The 25,164-nt window shown below is 46.8% G+C and overlaps 1 protein-coding gene and 1 long non-coding RNA gene across 4 annotated transcripts in view; one reads left to right on the forward strand and one right to left on the reverse strand.

Moving 5' to 3' along the window:
- Positions 1-11,102, reverse strand: part of notum1a (notum, palmitoleoyl-protein carboxylesterase a) — a 77,958-nt gene extending 66,856 nt beyond the window's left edge. The window contains exons 1-3 of one of the 3 annotated variants that reach the window (XM_073026311.1): positions 11,080-11,102; positions 9,915-10,397; positions 7,432-7,484 (exon numbers count right to left, since the gene is read on the reverse strand). In XM_073026311.1, coding sequence (XP_072882412.1) covers positions 7,432-7,484; positions 9,915-10,312 — 451 coding nt within the window. In that variant the 5' untranslated portion in view covers positions 10,313-10,397; positions 11,080-11,102. The other 2 variants (XM_073026309.1, XM_073026310.1) reach the window with 2 other exon arrangements.
- On the forward strand, positions 10,163-22,705 carry LOC140714766 (uncharacterized). Its single transcript, XR_012095993.1, has 3 exons — positions 10,163-10,300; positions 15,212-15,315; positions 22,383-22,705. It is a non-coding gene; the product is annotated as an uncharacterized lncRNA (long non-coding RNA).
- The last annotated feature ends 2,459 nt before the right edge of the window (positions 22,706-25,164 follow it).

The raw sequence follows: 25,164 nt of genomic DNA on the forward strand, positions 1-25,164 counted from the left end.
ATGACTTGGCCTCCACAGTCCTCTGTGGCAACAAATTCCTCCTCATCTCTGTTCTATAAGGATTAACCTTCTATTCTGAGGCTGTGCCCTCTGGTTCTAGATCCCCTCCCCCACATGATATAAAAATGAAAGGAAATGTTAGAGGGAAGGGTTAGATTGATCTTACAGTGGGTTATAAAGCCACCACAACATCATGGGCCAAAGGCTCAGTAAAATGCCAAAGCGTACTACGTCCTTTGTTCCACCATCCCACATATCCACTCTACCCAGGCCTTTCAATATTCCATAGAGTGCAATGAGATCCCTTTCATTCTTCTAAACTCCAATGAGTATGGGCCCAGAGCCATCAAACACTCTGTAAACATTAACCCTTTCATTCCTGTGGTCACTTATAAACCTGCTCACAAGACTCGAAACGTGGTGTTAACAATGCCTTAAAAGCCTTGGCATTATAATATGGACCGGCTATGCCTGGAGATTAAAATCGGCATAAATAACATGATATATACAAACAGGACAAGTAGTCATGAAGTTACAGAGATATACAGCCTGGAAAGGGCTCTTTGTCCCACCGAGTCTGTGCTGACCATCAACCACTCATTTACACCAACCCTACATACATCTCATTACTTCCTCTCATCAGCTCCCTGCAGGTTCTACCCCTCAGGTGCAAACCCGAGGTACTTCACCCGGATGTGTGGAAGAGAAGGTCCACCACAAATGATGCAACATGGAGTCCAAGGCAGAACGCTGTCTGCTTATAACAGGCAGAACAGACCGGTGTTTTTTAAGTTGCTTTTAATATTGTGAGCCTTGGATTATTTTATTCTGACATCACTTATGTAATTGGACTTGTTGGAATACTGACCAAGAATCGGTAAGCTATTGGACTACCCGCCTCCAATCAATCAGCCACCATGCCATCCAATAGGATCTCACAAAACATGAAATGGGTGGGGATTCCATTTCTTCGTGAAGATAAGGATGGCTTTGTCAAGTGGAGGTGTGTGCAACCCACCAGGAAGGAAACCTCTTGTGGGTTTATTTTAAAAAGAGATTCCTCCATTTTTTCCCTATGAGATCTGGCTCCACTGAGGGAGCTTGAGGTCTCTAGATCAATAGATGTTAGTCCATAGATCACTCTGAGTAACTGTGCAAGTTGATGGGCTGGTTAAGAAGGCGTACGGTGTGTTGGCCTTCATTAGTCGGGGATTGAGTTCAAGAGCCACGAGGTAATGTTGCAGCTCTATAAAACCCCGGTTAGATCACACTTGGAATATTGTGTTCAGGTCCGGTCACCTCATTATAGGAAGGATATGGGTGCAGAGGAGATTCACCAGGATGCTGCCTGGATTAGAGAGCGTGTCTTATGAAGATAGGTTGAGTGAGCTAGGGATTTTCTCTTTGGAGTGAAGGAGGATGAAAGATGACATAATTAATGCCAAGCTAATTTGACTAAAGACATCTAGACCCTCCTGCCTGTTCATTGTCCATATCCTTCCATTTTCTGTTGTATGTAGATAGCTAGAACCTTTGTATTCATACTCAGACATCTGTTCATATTTAATGGTATTTAAGGCAGAAGTTGATCAATTCCTGATTAGTTAGGGCATGAAGAGATATGAGGAGAAGGTAGAAGATTTGATGCTTCATCATAGCTGTCTAGATACACAAGCCAGGGTAGTACAATATGGATGGAGAGCAAGCTGTTGCCCATGTAGCAAGCTCCCTCTCTCCAAGTATCTGATGAACCCAGAGGAACGGCAGAGTTTGGAACCAGCAGCATTTCAGGAGTTGCCCGTCAGCATCGACCCCAACACAGAACTGCCTCAGAGACCCCAGCTCCAGATTTTTCAGAAGGCTTACTCTTGAAACCTTCCCCATGAGTGGGTACAGCTGCAAAGCAGCACAGGTTTGAGATCAGAGTTTTCCTTCTCATATATGAACTGCCAACCACGGCTGACCAGCCCCATCTGCCAGAAGCGACTGGTTTTAAGGCGCCAGTCGCCCGCCCTCACCCCTTCTCCTGTCGGTAGAAACAGTTCCGCAGGGCTTAGTAACTAAGCCACACGTGAAGGCCAGGAGCTGGACTTGGTTGTCAGAGGCTATTTGAGGTGCACGCTACTTGGAGCATTTAATAGGTCGTGGGAGCTTGTCCTCACTAAAACCCTCTCCCTGGCTATGACAATCTACAACAACCACATGCATTCCTGTAGCACTTTAATCATAATATAATACACCATTCTAGTTCAAGGGCTGCAGTCAGACTGGATTGGACACCAAGGTTTTGAAACGAGGTCAGGGTGTGCTGCTTGTGTCAAGTTGGGCAGTGCATGAAGATGTTGAAGGAAATAATTTTGGAAGGTAGAGCAATAACAGCTGAAGGCACAGTGGGCAATAATAAAAATAAAAATGAGAACAGGCTTTTCCTTGTGGGTAGCACAGTAGCAGAGTAGTTAGAACAATGCTTTAACAGGGCCACTGACCAGCGTTCAATTTCCACCACTGTCTGTAAGTAATCCCCAAGACTGCGTGGTTTCCTCACACATTCCAAAGATGTGCGGGTTGGTAAGGTCAGTTGGTCATATGGGTCCAATTGGACATCATGGGCTCCTTGCACTGTCAGGGCCAAGACCCTTCATCAGGATGACGATGCCCAAAACATCGACTATTTTCCTCCATAGACTGCATCCTCCATAGATGCTGCATGACCTGCTGAGTTCCTCCAGCATTTTGAGTGCCACCTCAAGTTTTCAGCACCTGCTGAATCTCGAAGTTTATCGCTTGAACCCATGATTTATACTTGTGACTTTGTTAATGAGTTGTCTGCCCTGTGTGCCCCATCTGCGCAAGGATCTGCGTTCCCCCACACTGAATTAATCAGCGGCTTCAGAATCCGCCAATCCATCCAGACTGGAAATAAGTTGCTCTTGACCTGCAGGACGGCGGCATGTTAGCGTGGCGGTTAGCACAATGTATTACAGCGCCAGGGGTTCAATTCGCTCCGCTGTCTGTAAAGAGTTTGTCTATTTCCCCCCTTGACTGCATGTGTTCCCTCTGGGTGTCCCGGTTTCCTCCCACGTTCCAAAGACATACGGGTTAATGTTAGTAGAAGTGTGGTGACACTTGTGCACTGGCCCCAGTACATTCGCGGACTGCGTTGGCCATTGATGCAAATGACACATTCCATTGTATGTCTCAGTGTTTCAATGGACATGTGACAAGTGATGCTGATCTTTCATCTTTATTAACAGGAAGTGCTATAAAGGGCAGGATGACCTACTCTACTCCTATGCCTTATTGAAACTTTTCCACTGGTATCGTAAAATTCGGGACCTCGGTGTTGACAAGGCCGCACTTACTGCACATCCCTAGTGGTGTCGCTTGGATGTAACTGATTGCAAGTGGCTTGTTAGGCGGCAGAGAGCATTTAAGAGCCAACTACATGGGGTAGTCCGGAGTTGTATATGGAGCTCACCGGGTGCGGGTGCCAAATGCCCTCCCATGAAGAACATCAGTGAACCAGGTGGGTCTTTGCAGCATTATTAAAGTTCATATCACAATAGAACATAGAACATAGGAATAATACAGCACAGTACAGGCCCTTTGGCCCACAATGTTGTGCCGACCCTTAAACCCTACCTCCCATATAACCCCCCCACCTTAAATTCCTCCATATACCTGTCTAGTAGTCTCTTAAATTTCACTAGTGTATCTGCCTCCACCACTGACTCAGGCAGTGCATTCCACACACCAACCACTCTCTGAGTAAAAAACCTTCCTCTAATATCCCCCTTGAACTTCCCACCCCTTACCTTAAAGCCATGTCCTCTTGTATTAAGCAGTGGTGCCCTAGGGAAGAGGTGCTGGCTGTCCACTCTGTCTATTTCTTTTAATATCCTGTATACCTCTATCATCTCTCCTCTCACCCTCCTTCTCTCCAAAGAGTAAAGTCCTAGCTCCCTTAATCTCTGATCATAATGCATACTCTCGAAACCAGGCAGCATCCTGGTAAATCTCCTCTGTACCCTTTCCAGTGCTTCCACATCCTTCCTATAGTGAGGCAACCAGAACTGGACACAGTACTCCAAGTGTGGCCCAACCAGAGTTTTATAGAGCTGCATCATTACCTCGCGACTCTTAAACTCTATCCCTCGACTTATGAAAGCTAACACCCCATAAGCTTTCTTAACTACCCTATCTACCTGTGGGGCATGTATCCCCAGATCCCTCTGCTCCTCCACACTACCAAGTATCCTGCCATTTACTTTGTACTCTGCCTTGGAGTTTGTCCTTCCAAAGTGTACCACCTCACACTTCTCCGGGTTGAACTCCATCTGCCACTTCTCAGCCCACTTCTGCATCCTACCAATGTCTCTCTGCAATCTTCAACAATACCAAGCCTTCTCTCCAGATCGGGGGTGGGGGGGGGCAACCTCAGCAGATGTTACACATTGCCCAAGAGTGACCTGCAGGCTAGCAGAGGGAAAGGGTGCCTTACACCTCCTTTGGTAGAGGCGGATCTCCACCCCACCACTCAGTGGGCTGAAGATACAAAAGCCTACAAGAACATCTCACAAGGCTTAAGGACAGTTTCTATCTCACTGTTGTAAGTTTACTGAGTGGCTTCTTGAACTCATAATCTAGCTCATCATGAACTTGCACATTATTGTCCACCCAAAATGCATTTTCTCCTTAACCATGACCATAAGAGATAGCACAGAATAAAACCATTCGGCCCATCAAGTCTACTCCACCATTCAAACACAGCTGATTGATTTTTCCTCTCAACCCCATTCTCTCACCTTCTCCCCATAACATTTGACATCCTTACCAATCAAGAACTGTGGTTTACAAAATTTACATGTTGCTGGGATTTGAGGACGTGAGTTATAGGGAAAAGTTGAATAGGTTGGGATTTTATTCCCTGGAGTATTGGAGAATGAGGGGAGACTTGATAGAGGTATACAAAATTATGAAGGGTCTAGATAGGGTAAATGCAGCAGCCTTTTTCCACTGAGGTTGGGTAAGATGAGAACAAGAGGTCGTGGGTTAAGGGTGAAAGGTGAAAAGTTGAAGGGGAACATGAGGGTGGTGCAAATAGTTATTGCTTTTCCCTTTTACTCTCTTGATGTACTAGCCCGATGAAATAATCCATCTAAAACATAGAAACATAGAAAATAGGTGCAGGAGTAGGCCATTCAGCCCTTCAAGCCTGCACCGCCATTCAGTATGATCATGGCTGATCATCCAACTCAGAACCCTGTACCTGCGTTCTCTCCATACCCCCTGATCCCTTTAGCCACAAGGGCTATATCTAACTTCCTCTTAAATATAGCCAATGAACTGGCCTCAACTGTTTCCTGTGGCAGAGAATTCCACAGATTCACCACTCTCTGTGTGAAGAAGTTTTTCCTCATCTCAGTCCTAAAAGGCTTCCCCTTTATCCTTAAACTGTGACCCCTCGTTCTGGACTTCCCCAACATCGGGAACAATCTTCCTGCATCTAGCCTGTCCAATCCCTTTAGAATTTTATACGTTTCAATAAGATCCCCCCTCAATCTTCTAAATTCCAGCAAGTATAAGCCTAGTCGATCCCATCTTTCTTCATATGAAAGTCCTGCCATCCCAGGAATCAATCTGGTGAACCTTCTTTGTACTCCCTCTATGGCAAGAATGTCTTTCCTCAGATTAGGGGACCAAAACTGCACACAATACTCCAGGTGTGGTCTCACCTTGTACAACTGCAGTAGAACCTCCCTGCTCCTGTACTCGAATCCTCTTGCTATGAATGCCAATATACCATTTGCCTTTTTCACCGCCTGCTGTACCTGCATGCCCACTTTCAATGACTGGTGTTCGATGACACCCAGGTCTCGTTGCACCTCCCATCTAAATGGCATGCAGAACATTTTTGACTGCAGCTTGGTACACAGGACAATATAAACGAATCACCAATTACTCGATTCCAGTGTCCCGATCGTTAACTACATTTGAGTTCCAGAGTGGCAGTGGGAGGATCAAAATGTAGATAAAACATTAGTTATTTTGGTTATCCTATCAAATATTCACAAACTGCATCCTTGGAAATGGCTCCCTTTCAGTCTGAAACAGAAATTCGGACCCTGGAAAGGTAAATCTGGGTTGGATTTGTGGCAGACCGTCTGGGGCTGTTGGGAGCCATTTGAATACCTGCAGCTGGGGTGTCCTAACTCAGCCCCAGCATCACTCCACCCTCCCCTAAGGAGGGCAGTGCGGATGCCTGCAACCGATGTTTGCCAGGGTCTTTAGGCAGCACCCTTCCTGAGGTAAAACACGGGGGCAGCTGGTGCGGTCAGGCACAGTGACTCGTCCTAGGAAAAGGCACGGCATAGGCATGGACACGAGGATGTGCAGACTTGACAGGTCAAATTCTGTACCTATGCAGTAAAAGTAGGTGCTGATATCAATGGGTGGTCAGCACGGCCCTGAGGGCCTGGACAGCCTGTAGATACTGGAACCGAATCAATGAAAATGGGATAAGGTTTTCATAACTAAGTAGTTTAGAGCTCCAGCACTGTGACAAATTCTTCTGACCCAACCTGCCTGGTGCCCAGTTACACCCATGTGACTAACTAACCTCATAACCTGCGCCTCCTAAGGATGTGGGAAGAAAGTGTGAGGAAGCCCACACAGTCGATGGTTCCTTAATGTCTCACAGGTGGGGGCTGGGGTGTCGAGGGGATAAGCTCCCACTACCTACTAAATGCTCTCAATGGCGGGCGTCTCTGACAACCAAGTCCAGCTCCTGTTCTCCACATCCGGCCTAGCTACTGAGCCTGGCGGGGAACCGTTTCTACCGTCAGGAGAAGAGGCAAAGGCGGGTTACCGGCGCCCGAAAACCTTACAACCTAGTCGTTTGGGGCAGATGGGGCCGTGGTTGGCAGCTCATCGGGAAGGAAAACTCTGATCTCAAACCTCACTGCCTTGCACTCCTGAGGAAGTTTTCCGCAGTAAACCCGGAGGGAAGAGTCCGGAGCTGGAGCCCCAAAGACAGTTCTACCTCGAGTTCAATGCTGACCAGTAATTTTTGCGATGCAGCTGGTGGGTCTCTGCCGTTCCTTTGGATTGATCAGCTGCGTGGAGAGGGGGAGCTTGCCACATGGTCGCCAACTTGCTCTCCGTGTTGTAACCCCCCGCCCCGGCTTGCGTTTCATGAAGACAGCTAGGTCGCAATGTCCACGGTCAACTCAGCAATAACGGGAGGAAGTACAAGCTCCTTACAGACCGTCGCTGGTGCTGTAATCGCGATAAGTTGCCGAGAGTGCTATAAAGTCTGGAGAGAGTGGAGCTACTGAACAGCCGTCAGGCTCTGAAAACGTGTCCTCGGGCACGGCTGAAAAAGCTGCGGGAAAGGTCGGTACATATTCCCATCAGCAAACCCAAACTCACCTTCTAAGAAGATAAGCCATCGCCTGCTGCCTTTAGACTCTTTAATGTAGTATCTGTGAAGACAAACCCAGAAAGGCCAGTTAGCAGGTTGGACGTTAGTGAGGGGGGTCCCTAGTCCCGTCGCGTACGTTTGACTGGTGCGAAATCGGGAGGTGAGATCAGGGCAGGGTTGTGGCTGGTGTTCTAAGGACCCGGACAGTTCCGCGTCCGCAGCCTGGAACCAGGAGTGGGAGCGGCCAGCGCGACCCCGACCCCAGCGAGACCTGAAGAGATCTTCAGGGCGACTCTGCGTAGATAAGCGATTCCTATGAACTGTTCCGCCTTCTAACTTAATCAACGGGGACGCGTGTATGTCTGATTATACAGACGCCTTATGGGGTTAAATCTTGGCCGGCCCCGTCGGGGGAACCGGGGGAAAAGTTAAATAGTCGGTGCTTAGACCGCTCTAAAAATCGTGGGCAAATGCATTGTACTCTGGAAACGTTTAGGTCCTGTAGGTTACTGCATCCTACAGAGCGGCAAACGAAGCTTCGTAGTTTGCAAATTGAGTTTGATTCTGAGGTGAGTTAACACTTGAGTCCCCGACAACAGTTCGCTTACTTCTCTTTTTACTCGCGGTTCCGACCACCTGCGACGTTAACCCCTTTCCTCTGTCCGCGGATGCTGCTTGAGTTTCCAGTATTTACTGATTTTATTTCAGATTTCCAGCGCCTGCAGGTTTTTTGTTGTTGTTCCATCGGCAACTTTCAACGCTCACCAAGCATCCCAACGTACTCATTAGGCGTTAGTGTTGCGGTTAGGGCGACGCTGTTACAGTTCAGGGCGTTCCGGAGTTCGGAGTCCAACTCCGGCGCCGACAACAGTCTGCACTCCGGCCCTGTTGGGTGCTCGGTGTCCAAAGACCGACCGGTCGCCGTGGCTCAAAGGGCCGGAAAGGATTACTGCTCCGCGCTGTGACGCCAAATAAATAAATAAAGACCATACGACAGGGGAGCAGAATTAGGCCATTCGGCCCATTGAGTCTGCTCTGCCTTTCCATCATGCTAATGTATTATCCCTCTCAAGCCCATTCCCCTGCCTTCACTCCGTAACCTTTGACACCCTTACTGATTAAAAACCTGTCAGTCTCCGCTTTATGCCTTCACAGTCGTCCGTGGCAATGAATTTCATAGATTCACCACTCTCTGGATGAAACAATTCCTCCTCCTCTCTCTCTCTTGGCATTCTGAGGCTGTGCCCTCTAGTCCTAGACTCCCCCACTATGGGAAACTTCCTCTCCATATCCACTCAATCTGTGTCCTCTAGTCCTAGACTCCCCCACTATAGGAAACATCCTCTCCACATCCACTCTATCTGTGTCCTCTGGTCCAAGACTCCCCCACTATGGGAAACATCCTCTCTACATCCGGTCAATCTAGGCCTTTCAATATTCGGTAGGTTTCAATTCCCACCTCACCCCTTCATTCTTCTTAAACCCAACGAGTATAGGCCCGGGAATGCATCCATTTGCCGTTGGATGTAGGACTCAGTACAGCGGGTGTCTGAAACCGACCAAGGTGTCCGATTCACGAAGGGCAGAGGGTCAAAACTGCAGAGTCCACGTACCCTGGGATAGAGTTCCCGCGACGTGAGTGTCGGGTAACTGAAGGCAAGCCAGCTCCTTCGCACCCGTTCCACAGTCCTACTAAACCTAGCTGGCAAGCCCGCAGTCAAAGCCCAAAGTACCTCTACCCTGAGTTTCGTGTTCTTGCGGGCATACACAGTAAATCCTGGAATCAACGAAAGACTGCGGCCAAAAGGACGGACAAACAACCAGCGTGCAAAAGACAACAAACTGCGCGAATAAAAATAAGAGGGGAAAATGATAAATAAGTGAATGAGTAATGAATATCGAGAGCATGAGATGAAGAGTCCTTGAAAATGAGTCGATAGGTTGTGGGAACAGTTCAGTGATGGGGTGAGCGAAGTTCAAGAGCCTGATGGTTGAGGGGTAATAACTCTTTCTGAAGCTGAACGCAGCAGCGAGAAGAGAGCATGGTCAGCGACCGCGAGTCGTGTCTCGAGAGGAGCTCATTTCTGGGCTCGGGGACTGTCTCCCTGCGAACTTACAACATTTTATTACTAGGAGAGTGAGATGCGAGGGCGCGCATTCCCCTTATTAAGCGATCAGAAGCCGGGGTGGGACGTAGATTTAAGGTCACTGGCGTTAAAATTAAAGATGATAATTTATATAGAATGTTGTGAGTCTCCCCTTGTCAAAGTCTTCCTCGTCACCCTTAAACTTTTACTTGGTAACTGTCTGGCGGTAATTTCGAGTATTCTGGAGAGATAGATAGCACGGGGTCAGTGCGCCGAATAGACGTCTGAGGTGGTTGGGGGGTGGGGGTCTACAAGATATCTACGGGTCTGTAACAAGTGGCGGTGAGGCCGAGGGGCGGTTTGAGCAACGTGACGGGCGTCAGTCAGACTGAGGTGATACATACCCGGCCGGGGTGCCGTCATTGCAGGTAACGGAGGTATTGGCCAGAAAGTGAAGTTTCATGTCGTCGTTCAGCTTCTGGGAGGAGCAGGGGTAGAGAGACTGAGCCAAGCTCTTGATCTGAGCCATGAAGTTGTCGATGTTGCCCTCGACGGCGGTGAAATCCAGCGTAAAACTTTCCTCGGTGGCTGCCGTGCCGGGCTGCTGCTGCTGGTTCCAACCGGGCGCCTGGTTCCTGTCGCGGGCGGCCAAGCCCTGCGCCCGGCGGTAGTGCGAATTCTGGCGACCGGCCTTCCAGCTCTTCCTGGCGTCGGAGAAGCCGCCGAACTGGAGCAAGACGACGATAAAAAGCAGCGGGCGCCACAGTCCAGTGCTGGCCTGCCACTTCAGGTCAGATCCCATTCTCTCTCTGGAATATGTTGTAACAGCTCCCGCTATCCCGGTGCAACCGAGGATGAAAAGTGAGGTTAAAGTATAGAACAACCGCCTAAAGTTAAAATAGGGAAAAGTACCACTCAAATATTTTAATTTACAAGACACAGTAAACTTCTCCCAATTAAATAAGGGGTTCCTGCGTTCAAATATTTCTCTTCAGATATATTTAACACAAGAAGCTCCGTATAAATGCTAAGCTAAACCTCTGGGAACTGTTCCGGAACTTTGTTCAGCTTGGGCTGGGGTCTAGCACTCTTCCTTGCCGCTTACCTCCGCCTCGTTAAATACTCATCTTGAAGTCCAGTGCATTTAGATAACTAATATGGGACGGAGGATTTTAGCTCCCTCTCTCTTTCTCTCTCCCTCTCTCACTTATTTCATTATCCCTCTGACTCTCTGCCAATGAAGGCGCTCTGAAATTCCTAGCTTGAAAATGGGCGTACTTTATTTATACCGTTTGCAGATGCAGATATTTTTTCCCCCGAGGGCGAGGTGCTTCCACGTATACCGTTTGATGTTTTTGAAGAGTGAGAGAGAGAGGGAGAGAGAGCGGGAGAGAGAAAGAGAGAGGGAGAGAGAGAGAGAGACGGGGGGAGGGAGGAGGGGTGAGGGTTCTTTCTGTGAGTCCGTGTTTCTTTTCGTCGTCCAGTTACGGCGGCGCAACTCACCCCCCCCCCCTCCCAGCCATCCTGCTCACCACCTCCCCGAAACCGACACACTACGGAGTATTGAACCTTGCAAGGAGAAATTCCTTTGATATCGCCGCTCCCAGAGATCGGACGCGGCGGGGCGTTGATAGAGAAGGCAGGTCGGAGGTGGTGGGGGGGGGGGGAGCAAATAAAAATACTACCTGCTCGTTTCCCCAGCGATTTCTATATTAAAAAAACACCCCCCCCCCCCTTTCTGCAGATAAGCGGATTTCATTGAAGGGGAGCAGTGGATAGTTATCGGTATTGATCCCGCTGGTGGCGTTGGCACCAGTGCATAGTGCAATCGTGTTTAAAACATGTTGCCGTAGGTTTGAACCGACTGCAATCACTTCCAGACTTAATCTGCAATCAGTCTTTGCCATCAAGTCATTCCACGACCTTCTCTCTCAGTGTATCAAGTGCGGCAGACGAGCTTTATCAGTCTGCCGGTCCTTGTGCATCATCCTACCCAGATGGTGTATATTTTATTGCGGGCTTGTGGACGAAGACACTGGGCGATGCACTGTTGGTGAAGTGCTTTGAAATGGATTTGATCCCCCCCCCCCTCCCCACCCCACACACGCACACACAGAACAGGCGGCTTCTTCAATAACCCAGCTACCCAGGCAGTCTCAGGCCGTCTTTCCCGTTGCATTCAATCACATCCCGCTATTATTTTTCAGTCGTGACTTGTTTACATACAGTTTAGAAAACAATATCAAAGGAAATAATGTGTAATGAGAACTCTTAAATCGTCTGCGCTTGGCCGGCGCGGAAACTTCGTTCTAAAGCAAACAGGTTGTGCGCTCTCTGCTTTCAATTAACAATGAAACGTGTCCTTTTGAAGTGATTGATTCAGTAAAAGGATGCGGACTCGAGATAAGGTGTGTTTATTCACGAAACAACCACGGGCGCAGAGAGAGAGAAAAGAATTAAACGTTAACGCGTTTGATTGTGCGTGGCAGAGAAGTCGGCTCTGGCACCGGGCGCGTAGCCGAGAGGTCGACGAGACGCGGCCGGGAGGAGGGCGGAGTGGACCGGGGCGAGATGTGCAAGAGAGAGGGAGCGCAAAGAGAGCGGAGAATAACTGTGAATGGATGGGAAACGAAGAGGGAGAGAGCTTGGACGGTGAAAGAAGAGAGAATGAGGGTGAAAGCAGGAGGAGGGAGGGAGAGAAATGGAGCGGAGGCCAAAGTAGAGGGAAGTGTAAGAGAAGATGTAGAGGAATAGGCGAAGGGGAGAATGTAGAAAGGATAGAGGTGGGGAAATAGTTGAAATCAGGTGGAGAGGGAGATAGCAAAAGGAGGGGGTCATACGGGAGGTTTTATGGCCCTTCGGCCCAACTCATCCATGCTGACCAAGATGTCTATCTGAGTTAGTCCCACCTGCCTGCATTTGGCCCTTTCCTATTTGTGAATCCAATGGTACCTGCTTTTACAGCAGGGGTTTCCATCTTGGGGTCCACAACCCCTCGAATAATGGTAGGGGTTCATGAAATTTAAAAAAAGCTGGGAACCCCTGCTCTACAGGTTTGACTGACAGCTCATTCCATATACCCCTCACCCTCTGAGTGGAAAACTTGCCCCCCAAAACTTCCCCTTCTCACCTTAAATCTATGCCCTTTAACTTTAGCATCCCCCTATCCTGGGAAAAGTAAGGAGACAGAGAGTGATTGTGTGGGGGGAGAGATGGAGGGATTGAAGTGGGCGGAGAAGATGAGGGGTGGAGGTAGTGGGGCAGCTTGAGGAGAGGGAAGGTGGTGTGCAGGGCTGGAAATTCTGGGGTGGAGTGGAAGTGGTGCAGATTAGTCAAAGGTAGCGATTGTTTCTCCTACAGGATTCGATTAAAATAAAGGGTGCAATGTGCTCTGGTCCAAGAAGTTCACACTAACGATGACTGAACTACTCTGAGCTGTGTCCAGGCCAGTGAATGTCAGGGCCATTCTCAACAATTCATTAAAATATGAAACATCGCTCCACTCAATGGAGAACTGGAGCTTTCAGTCTCTTGGGAGGGAGGATGCAGAAGACCAGCATAAACCATAGAAGGGACAGTCCATTGACCAAACATAGAAACACTAGAGAAAGCATCCTATCCGGATTAATGTTTAAAGTGGAAATGGGTTCTTGATTAATCGCAGCATCAAAAGTTAAAGGGTGATGGTAGGAGAATGGATTGAGAGGGAAAATAAATCAACCGAGATTAAATGATGAAGCAGCTTCAATGGGCTGAATGGTCTAATTCTGTTCCCATGATATAAGCTTATGCTCATAATGGCTTCAACATAGAACATTACAGCACAGTACAGGTGCTTCAGTCACAATGTTGTCCCCCCCTTTAACCAACTCCAAGATCAATCTAACCTTCCCCTCCCACATAGCCCTCCAGTTTTCCATCATCCATGAGCCTACCTAAGTGTGTCTTAAATGTCCCTAATCATCCCAGGCAGTATATTCTATGCACCCAACACTCTCTGTGTAAAAAAAATGACCTTTGACATCTCCCTTATACATTCCTCCAATCACCTTAAGGTTATGCCTCCCTTGTATTCACCATTTCTGCACTGGGAAAAGGTCTCTGGCTGCCTACTCTATTTTTCTTTTCATCCTGCACACCTCTATCAAATACGACATAGTTCTTCTTCCCTCCCTCTACTTTTTTCCCCTCCATCTCACCTCCACACGGTCACCTTCATTTTAGTCGGAGGGTTGTCATGGCAACTGTTCTGCCCGTGACTGCAAGGAACTATAGAGAGTGTGGGTGCAGCTCAACACATGGCGGATGCCAGCACCCCCCCCCCACCACCATAGACACTGTTCATAATTCCTGCTGCATAATCAAAGACCCCACCTACCAAGAACAATCTCTCTTCTTCCCTCCTCCCATCGGACAAAGGTCTGAAAGCATGTATCTTCAGGCTGAAGGACAGCTTCTACCGCCCTGTTATCAGACTATTGAGTGGTTCCTGAGAATGAAAAGATGGACTCTTGACCTCACAGTCTACTTCGTCTTGGCCTCGTGCCTTATCTGCCTGCACTACACTTTCTCTGTAACTGTAACTCTACAATCTGCGTTCTGTTATTGTTTCTTTTTTACTTTCTTACTGCCCATTATGCCGCTGGTCTTCAGGGCAACAATGAAGGTCCTCCATCTCTGGTGGTGTTCCGAGCTTCCTTCATCACGTCAGCAGCTTCCTCTCGGTTTTCACCGTAGTCAGTCCTGCAAGTCCCGGCTGGAGACTCAGGAATACCATCACACTCAGATGTAGAAGGATTCTTCATTGCTGTGTCTGTAGCAATTTCATTTTACTTCAGAGCTATTAGCCCTGAAACAAACCCCTAAAGCTGGAGAACTGGTGGACCACTCTTAGTCTGGCCTCTACCCTTTGACTTGTTTAGCATGGGTGACCCAACAAAGAGCCAAAGCATAAAGCCCTAACTCCAGCCAAATTAGTTCTCTGGGTCACTGGACAGGTGCACAGGCCTCTAAACCCAATGGCAAGGCTGTGGTCCTCTTGGAGGATTGCCTTTTTAATTTGTGCAATTTGTCTTTTTTTTGCACATTGGTTGTTTGTCAGTCTTTATTAATGCACAGATTTTCATAAGTTCGACTGTATTTCCTTATTTTCATTTAAATGCCTGCAAGAGAATGAATCTCAGGGTAGTATATGGTGACATATTAGAACTTTGACCGTAAATTTACTTTGGTTTTTCCTTGTACTACCTTGATGTACTGCTGTGATGAAATGACCAGTATGGATGGCATGCAGACCAAGGCTTATCTTGGTACACGTGACAACAATAATCCAAACTACCAATTTAAATTTACCAATATACCACCCATCACATCAAGTGTCTCCTGCCACACCCAAGGCAGGTTACACGGGTCTCAAACAACCTCATCACCCAAAGAACCTGCATAGTAGGAGGTCATCCTCAATCCCGAGGGTCTGCCCAAGGAGATTAAGATAAGAATATACGAGGGGTGATTGATAAGTTTGTGGCCTAAGGTAGAAAGAGTCAATTTTAGAAAACCTAGCACATTTATTTTTCAACATAGTCTTGGACCTCCAGAGGAAGATAAGTTATAGCGCTGTCGTTACATGCATGTGCAGTTCAACTCTTTGAGTGATTATGCAGAAAGTTTGAAGTTAATAACTCATCTCCTTTTACCTTAGGCCACCAAATTATCAATCACCCCTGCTGTGGACCACTTCCTGGAGGTCCAAGACGCGGACTTCTACAAAGAAGGGATCTGTGTGCTCCACGACCGCTGGACTAAGTGTGCTAGGTTTTCTAAAATAGATTCCTTCTACCTTAGGCCACGAACTTATCAATCACCCCTCGCAGACCATAGCTTCGGTCTGCAATGCTGTGCCAACCTTTTAACCAACTCCAAGACCAATCTAATCCTTGCCTCCCACACTGCCTCCATTTTGCTATCATCCATGTGCCTCTCTAAGAATTTCTGCAATGTCTCTAATGTATCTGCCTCTACCACCACTCCTGGCATTGTGTTCCACGTAACCACCATTCTTTGTGTTATAAACTTACCTCTGACATCTCCCCTATACTTGCTTTATTTTTAATCTCTCCCTCTCCCAATGTAGAGTGCCCTCCTGCTTCAAAACATCCACCATTGTCCTTGTGCCCAAAAAGACCAAGGTAACACGTCTCAACGACTGGCATCCTGTCGTACTCACCTCAATAATAAGCAAATGCTTTGAGAGGCTGGTCAAGGACTACATCTGCAGCATGGTACTACCCACACTGGACCCCCTACAATTTACAGATGACGCAACAGCCACTGCTCTACACACCGTCCTTACACATCTGGAGACGAGGGATGCTTATGTGAGAATGCTGTTCTTGGATTACAGTTCAGCATTCAACATCATAATTCCCTCCAGGCTCGACGAGAAGCTCAGACACCTCAGACTTCACCCTGCCTTGTGTAGCTGGGTCCTGGACTTCTTGTCAGATCACCAGCAGGTGGCAAGAGTGGGCTCCCTCACCTCTGACCCGCAACACTTGCCCCTCAGGGTGGTATACCCTGACTGTGTTGCCACCCAGAGCTCCAATTCTGTTAGTTAAATTTGCTGATGACACTACACTGATTGGCCTAATCTCAAATAATAATGAGGCAGTCTACAGAGAAGAAGTCATCACCCTGACACAGTGATGTCAAGGAAACAACCTCTCCCTCAATGTCACAAAAACAAAGGAGCTGGTTGTGGACTACAGGAGGAACGGAGACAGGCTGACACCATAGACATCCACGGATCTGTGGTTGAGAGGATGAACAGCTTTAAGTTCCTCAGCATAAACATCACCGAGGATCTCACGTGGTCTGTACATACTGGCTGTGTGGTGAAAAGGGCACAGCAGTGCCTCTTTCACCTCAGACGGTTGAAGAAGTTTGGTATGACCCCCCATATTCTAAGAACTTTCTACAAGGGCACAATTGAGAGCATCCTGACTGGCTGCATCACTGCCTGGTATGGGAACTGTACTTCCCTCCGTCGCAGGACTCTGCAGAGAGTGGTGCAGACAGCCCAGCGGATTTGTAAATGTGAACTTCCCACTATTCCGGACATTTACAAAGACAGGTGTGTAAAAAGGGCCTGAAGGATCATTGGAGACCCGAGTCGCCCCAACCACAAACTGTTCCGGCTGCTACCATCTGGGAGACGGTACCGCAGCATAAAAGCCAGGACCAAGTCTCCAGGACAGCTTCTTCCACCAGGCCATCAGACTGTTTAATTCATGCTGACGCAAGTGTATTTCTATGTTATATTGACTATCCTGTTGTACATAATATGTATCAGAATCAGTTTTATTATCACTGGCCATGTGCCGTGAAATTTGTTAATTTAGCAGCAGCAGTTCAATGCGATACATAATAATATAGAGAAGAAATAGTTAAGTAAATCAATTACAGTAAGTCTATACTGTATATGTATATTAAATAGATTAAAATAGTGCAAAACAGAAATAATATATTAAAAAGTGAGGTGGTGTTCATGGGTTCAGTGTGCATTTAGGAATCAGGTGGCAGAGGGGAAGAAGCTGTTCCTGAGTAACTGAGTGTGTGCCTTCAAGCTTCTGTACCTTCTTCCTGACGGTAACAATGAGAAGAGGGCATGTCCTGGATGATGAGGGTCCTTAATAATTGATGCTGCCTTTCTGAGGCACCGCTCCTAGAAGATGTCTTGGATACTACAGAGGTTAGTACCCTCGATGGAGCTGACTAATTTTACAACTTCCTGTAGCTGCTTTTTCCTGTGCAGTAGACCTCCACTCCATACCAGACAGTGATACAGCCTGTCAGAATGCTCCCCACGGTACATTTATAGAAATTTTTGAGTGTTTTAGATGACAAACCAAATCTCCTCAAATGCCTACTGAAATATAGCTGCTGTCTTGCCTTCTTTATAGCTGTATCGATATGTTGGGACCAGGTTAGCCTCAGAGATCTTGACATCCAGGAACTTGAAACTGCTCACTCTCTCCACTTCTGATATCTCTATGAGGATTGGTTCACGTTCTCTTGTCTTACTCTTCCTGAAGTCCACAATCAGCTTTTTTCTCTTACTGACATTGAGTGCAAGATTGTTACTGCAACACCACTCCACTAGCTGGTATATCTCACTCCTGTACACCCTCTCATCTCCATCCGAGATTCTTTCAGCGATGGTTGTATCACCACAAAGATAAAACAGACGACTACAAATGCTTAGTGAGGTCGTATCTGTCACATGGAGGGTGCCAAGAATGAATTGGTAAATAGGTTTATGGTAGTCACTGTCATGGTGTATGCAGGCAATGATGAAACCCTAGTCCAGAGGAAAGACAGACACCTATGTAGACAAGCCAAACAGTGTTTATACATAGGAATTCCAACGGAACATCAGCCACTCAACTGAGTGACTCTGCGAGATGCAAACATTCTCAAAAATAGGACCACCTGATAAACGCTAAAGAGTATCCACTTAAATAGCACAACGAGTGACCCGGAATCCCCTAAATAAACTTAACAAGGTTAAACACTTAATGATATAATTTGAACCACAATTAACCAGGTAAGGTGCTCTGGAAAGTTCAGAGCCCACTGTTGTCTGACTTCTGGCACAGGCCCGGAGATCTCATTACAAACATGTGTACCAAGATACAGTGAGGAACCTTGTTTCGTATGCTATCCATACAGATCATTTCATGAAGTTGGTGTATCGAGGTTGTACAAGGGAAAATGGATAAAATAATGCAGAATAAACAGTTACAGTTACAGGGAAAGTGCAGTGCAGGCAGGCAATAAGGTGCAAGGCCATGTTGAGGTTGATTATGAGGTCAAAGGTCCATCATATTATGCAGGAGGTCCATTAAATAGAATTGTAACAGTGGGATAGAAGCTGTACCTGCTGATGAACATATACATCGAAGCACACTCAAGGATGCGCAAGTGTTGCTACATATTCTGATGCCAACATAGTAGCACAGAACAACATAAGCAACAACAAAAACGAAACAACAGCAAAACAAGCTCCTTTCCCATACCACACATACACACACACACACACACACACAACATGCACATACGCACGTGCACGCACACACCCACCACACACACACACGAGTGCGCACACACCCACACACACACACACACACAGACACACACACACACACATACACTCACCACACACACACCCACCACACACACACACACGAGTGCACACACACCCACACATACACACACCACACACACACACACACAGACACACACATACACTCACCACGCACGCACGCACACACACACATGCGCGCGAACACACCCACACCCCTACCCATCGAAACCCTCTCAGAGACAGGCCTCCAGCCCCAAAACAGGCCACCTCTGGGCTTCCGGTCCTTGTCCCTGGATACTCTGACCCATTCCATGTGTTCTTCTTACCATTTAGTATACCTCCTTCAGTCCCCTCACATCTTCCTTCACTCCAAAGGGCAAAGTATAATTTAATTCCAAGGCTTTGCCATTACTCCACTGGGGGGAGGGGTTGGTTGGTGTCTTTAGCCTACGGACAGTATATACGGCCCAGATGGGATTGGCAGGTGTTGATGGCCCACTCTGGGACCCTTCATTCTGGACACGCCCTTCCCCTGAACTTCCAAACACCTTTGAAATAAGTGAGGCATCAATTCCCAGATTAGCTCCAGGCCATCTATCTGACCTAATGTGACTTGAATTTACTTCAACTGACAAGGATTATTCAGTCCCGCTGTTCATTTATTTCCAGATTGCGGCCCTGACAATCAACCCAGGGCGTGGTCTTCCCTGTCTACAGGAGGAACAGAAAGAACAAGTCACCCCACGCCAAGCTACAAATGGGTCTGAGTTGGTTTATCACATCCTGTCAAAAGAAAACAGAACCTCACTGGGAAGTGAAGGACATAGCAATAGCATACACCACCATCAAAGCCTTGCAGGGAGATTTAGCGAGACCTGACGTGGGTTTTGATGTCTTACCAACATGTCTTCACATTGCAGACCTTCTATGTAGGGTCAATGAGAGGAACCAAGTTCCTTTGGTAGAGATACAACAGCGTTATCAAATGCCATATGAAGGATGGAAATCAACAAGAAGCTACAAATTAATGAAAATCTGAAGGAAATTCTCAGCAGGTCAGGCAGCATCTGTGTGGTGCATCAGGATGAAGTTCTGATGTAGGATCCCACACCTGAAATGCTGAAGTGGCTGAGGTGGAGGATCTCAACCTGACAATTTATTCCTCCCCCACAGATGCTGCTTGGCTCACTGAGTCTCTCCGGTAGATTGTTCTTACTCCTGAAGAGCTAATGTTGCTTCTCTTTCCAGTTGCTGCCTTGTGTGCTTCTATCATTTTCTGCTGATATGGAGGACGGGTTTAGACCATAAGACATAGGAGCAGAATTTGGCCATTTGGCCCATCAAGTCTGCTCTGCCATTCAATCATGGCTGATCTTTTTTCCTCCCCAGCTCCACTGCCCGGCCCTCTCCCCGTATCCTTTGATGCCGTGTCTAATCAAGAACCTATCAAGCTCTGCCTTAAATACACCCAACGACCTGACCTCCACAGCTGCCTGTGGTAATAAATTCCACAAATTCACCATCCTCTGGCTGAAGAAATGTCTCAGCATCTCTGTTTTAAATGGACACCCCTCTATCCTGAGGCTGTGCCCTCTTGTCCTAAACTCCCCCACCATGCAAAACATCCCTTCCATATCTACTCTGTCTAGGCCTTTCAACATCAGAAAGGTTTCAATGAGACCCTCCCCCCTCATCCTTCTAAATTCTAGTGAGTACAGACCCAGAGCCATCAAGCATTCCTTGTATGATAACCCTTTAATTCCTGGAATCATCCCTGTGAGCCTCCTCTGAACCCTCTCTTTATTCAGAGTATTGGTGTTGTCGGAAGCCCAGAGGGAAATAAAAAGGCACACTTGCCCTTATCACGTCAATATAACCCCTCCTCTACTTTCCTAGATCTGTTTTCCTTTCATCGATCTGACCCCTGTCCACCCTATCCATCTATTGCTGTGTTCCTGGTTGGTCTCAACCCTTGTCATGGTGCTCAATGTTACCCATTACAACTGCCTGGGTTGGACTATTTTGCCCTAAAATGCAACAGCGAAGTGTTAGAAGCACACACACAAAATGCTGGAGGAACTCGGTAGGTCAGGTAGCATCTGTGGAGGGTTTCATGCTGAGACCCGATGTCAGGACTGGTTTTAGATACGTGTTGGAGTGCTAGACACATGTGAACCATTAAAACATGGTGCCCAACAAGGAAGCTAGTAGTGTTTTGACAGTAACACACTTGTTCAAAGTGACACCCTATAATAATCTGTCCCATCTGTTTTCACTGGCATTTACATTGACATTTAGATCCAAAACATTGTTCAGACCCAGTGTCAATTGGTTCAATCATGCTCCATGAATGTGGAGGGGATGTTTCCTATGATGGGGGAGTCTAGGACCAAAGGGCACAGTCTCAGAATAGAGGGATGTCCATTTAGAACAGAGATGAGGAGGAATTTCTTTAGTCTGAGGGTGGTGAATCTCTGGAGTTAATTGCCACAGACAGCAGTGGAGTCATTGGGTATATTTAAAGTGGAAGCTGATGGGTTCTTTACTAGCAAGGACATTAAAGGTTACAGGAGAAGACAGAAGAATGGCTGAGCAGACTTAATGGGACAATAGGCCTAATTCAGCTTCTGCATCTTATGGTCAATAGGGAGTTAAAATTCAATCCTTTCTGCCAACCCAGATCACCACAGGTCCTCACTAGTGAAACAGCAATGGGAGAACTCCTGAATGTGAGGCTTGAAAGGACATAACCTTTGATAGGAAGCCGAATGATGGGAAAATGGAGGGCTATGAAGGAAGGAATGGTTAGATTGATCTTAGAGTAGATTAAAAGCTCAACACAACTTGTGGGCCGAAGGTCCTGTACTGTGCTGTAATATTCTATATCCTAAATTCTATAACTCAGAGCAATGCCTCCTTCAGGAATAGAGCAGAATTGCACCTAAAGAGAAATTTGAGTTTCTCGGTGCCTGGCATTGTGAGGAACGTCCCCGCTCATATTGGCACATGTTTCTACTTTGAGGGTGACCAGTTCATGGCTCCATGTTAAACTGCAATGCCCTGTGCTACACCAATGCTCCCTCAGCCTAGCTTTGAGAAAGGGTACCCACTGTACTGGAAAGCTTAGGAGTGGGAGATGTTAGTCATTGGTTATTGTGTTCAGCGTGACAAATTCACACCAGGTAGGCCCAAGGACCTGGAGGTGTAAGGGTTCAGAATTGTTATTTTTTTCTCATATTGTTCTTGATTAATTTCTCTGCTTGTATTTTATTTATTTTTAATTTGTATTATTTTATTCAGCGATGCAGGCTTTTCAGGCCCAGCAATCCACCTATTTAAACCTAGCCTAATCACAGGACAATTTACAACAACCAATTAGTAGTAACTGGAAACTGGAGCGCCCGGAGGAAACCCTCATGCTCACAGGATGTTCTTATGGACGGTGCTGGAATTGAACTCCAAACTCCAACATCCCGAGCTGTAATGGCGTCACGCAATCTGCTATGCTACCATGGCCTGTATTGTTCAGTGAATTTTCCAGGCCTTGCACTACAGCTGATTGTGTAGTTTTCTAGAAGCTTCTCAGTGTTCCAGTAGCAGGTGTCACACACTTGGGTCTGGCTATTTTAGAGGTTAATTGTTATCACTGGAATTTTGTTACCTGTAGTCGGAGAATGAGATAATGAGATGACTACAGCTGCTTTTTTCTTTGTCCCCCACCATCCAGGCCATGCTCTCTTCTCGCTTCCACTACCAGGAGGAAGGTACACGAGCCTCAGGACCCACACCACCAAGTTCAGGGACAGTAATTACCCCTCAACCATCAGACTCTTGAACCAGAGGAGACAACTTCACTTACCCCATCACCGAACTGTTTGCACAACCTATAGACTCACTTTCAAGCACTCTTAATATTTATTACTAACTAACTTATTGATTTATTTATTTATTATTTCCTTTGTCTGTCCTGTTGGTTGCAGTCTTTCATTGATTCTATTATGCTTATTAAATTTACTATGAATGCTCGCAGGAAAATGAACCTGTGGTGACATATATGTATCTTGATAATAAATTTACTTTGAACTTTGTTCTCTTGGCTCCTCTTCTTTGTTCATTCTGGTTTAAGGTGGCAGTACTGAAGTCAGGTGACAACTTACTGTAAGTTCAAAAGGCAAGAAATATGTTTAAATATTGGTTAATAACACTTTCTCTGTGGTAAACTATCACCGCAAACATTGAAGAGGTGAGCGAAGGTGAGGCTGACTTGAGCTCGAGCCGTGCAGGTGCGATGCAAAAGCAGAGTATGGCATGGTTGAGGAGAAGTGAGGTCGAGGCGTGTTCGAGATGGTGTCAGAGTCTAAGATGGAGTTGGAGCGAGTCAATCGGCGAGGAGGAGGTTCAGAACCCATCCGACTAAACCAGGAGCGAGGTTCAATTGACCTAAGTGCCGAGCCAATTTGGGAAGGTCGAGAACAGCCTCAGGCTGGGCAGTGATGTCTGGGCCCAGTTCCTAGTGAACAGCATGATCCCTAGTGTTTGGATGATTTAAACGCCGGTCCAGTTAGACTGAAAAAGCAGGGTGTCGGGACCAGAGGTGAGGATTAGGCTGATTCCACTCCGTTTTCCGCAATGTTCATTCCTCTCTCTGCAGTGCTGAGGCTGTGAGACTATTTCGGCTGTTATGTGCTTCATGTCTGCAAGCTTTGTGGCGATTTACCCCACTGTGTGATGAACTGAGACCAAGGCTGTGGGCCTACCCTGGCTGCTCTGGGATTCGGGTCTATGGTTTGGAGTACTGTTGCTTGCTTTTATTGTTTGCAAGATTTGTGTGTTTTTTTCTCTTTTCCTGCACATTGGGTGTTTGTTGGTCTTTTTAAATTGGTTTCTTTCTGGTTTTTCGCTCTGTGGCTGCCTGTAAGCAGACAAATCTCAAGGTTACATAATTTATACGTTCTCCTTGATAATAAATGTACTTCAAATCCTTTGAATCTTAGTTCTTGTAACAGTTAATAAAACAGCTGTAAGAGCAAGTTTTATGCCTCATTCTTGGCTTCCGAAGAACAAAGGCACCAGAATCCAACAAAGTTTTCATGCCATTGACTTTCGATGGGCTTGGCATCAGACAACCGAGGTATTTCAGCACTGTGTTAACCTTTAATATAATACTTTCCCATATCCAAACTTCTTCAACAGGAGCTACAGGTGTCAGAGCCAGTGGAGATAATAGTAAGGAACTCCAAACACTCAGAACTTTTATACCTCCAGTTTTATTCTTAACACTTCAGCTTATTAAAAAAAAGTAAGCATTGCAGCTCAGAAACAGGCTCCATGCTGAACTGTTTTTCTGTTGAGTCCCATTGATCTAGATAGATAGATAGATAGATAGATAGATAGATACTTTATTCATCCCCATGGGGAAATTCAACTTTTTTTCCAATGTCCCATACACTTGTTGTAGCAAAACTAATTACATACAATACTTAACTCAGTAAAAAAATATGATATGCATCTAAATCACTATCTCAAAAAGCATTAATAATAGCTTTTAAAAAGTTCTTAAGTCCTGGCGGTTGAATTGTAAAGCCTAATGGCATTGGGGAGTATTGACCTCTTCATCCTGTCTGAGGAGCATTGCATCGATAGTAACCTGTCGCTGAAACTGCTTCTCTGTCTCTGGATGGTGCTATGTAGAGGATGTTCAGAGTTATCCATAATTGACCGTAGCCTACTCAGCGCCCTTCGCTCAGCTACCATGTTAAACTCTCCAGTACTTTGCCCACGACAGAGCCCGCCTTCCTTACCAGCTTATTAAGACGTGAGGCGTCCCTCTTCTTAATGCTTCCTCCCCAACACGCCACCACAAAGAAGAGGGCGCTCTCCACAACTGACCTATAGAACATCTTCAGCATCTCACTACAGACATTGAATGACGCCAACCTTCTAAGGAAGTACAGTCGACTCTGTGCCTTCCTGCACCTTCCTGCACAAGGCATCTGTGTTGGCAGTCCAGTCTAGCTTCTCGTCTAACTGTACTCCCAGATACTTGTAGGTCTTAACCTGCTCCACACATTCTCCATTAATGATCACTGGCTCCATATGAGGCCTAGATCTCCTAAAGTCCACCACCATCTCCTTGGTCTTGGTGATATTGAGACGCAGGTAGTTTGAGTTGCACCATATCACAAAGTCCTGTATCAGTTTCCTATACTCCTCCTCCTGTCCATTCCTGACACACCCCACTATGGCTGTGTCATCAGCGAACTTCTGCACATGGTAGGACTCCGAGTTATATTGGAAGTCTGATGTGTACAGGGTGAACAGGACCGGAGAGAGTACGGTTCCCTGCGGCGCTCCTGTGCTGCTGACCACCGTGTCAGACCTACAGTCTCCCAACCGCACATACTGCACTTGTTCCATAGCCCTCTGTACCACTCCTATCGTCCAAATTACTCTTAAATGTTGCAATCAAACCGCTTCCTCTGGAGTTCATTCCACAGGATCCCCATCCT

This window comes from Hemitrygon akajei, chromosome 22, assembly GCF_048418815.1.
Source record: "Hemitrygon akajei chromosome 22, sHemAka1.3, whole genome shotgun sequence".
Lineage (NCBI taxonomy): Eukaryota > Metazoa > Chordata > Chondrichthyes > Myliobatiformes > Dasyatidae > Hemitrygon > Hemitrygon akajei.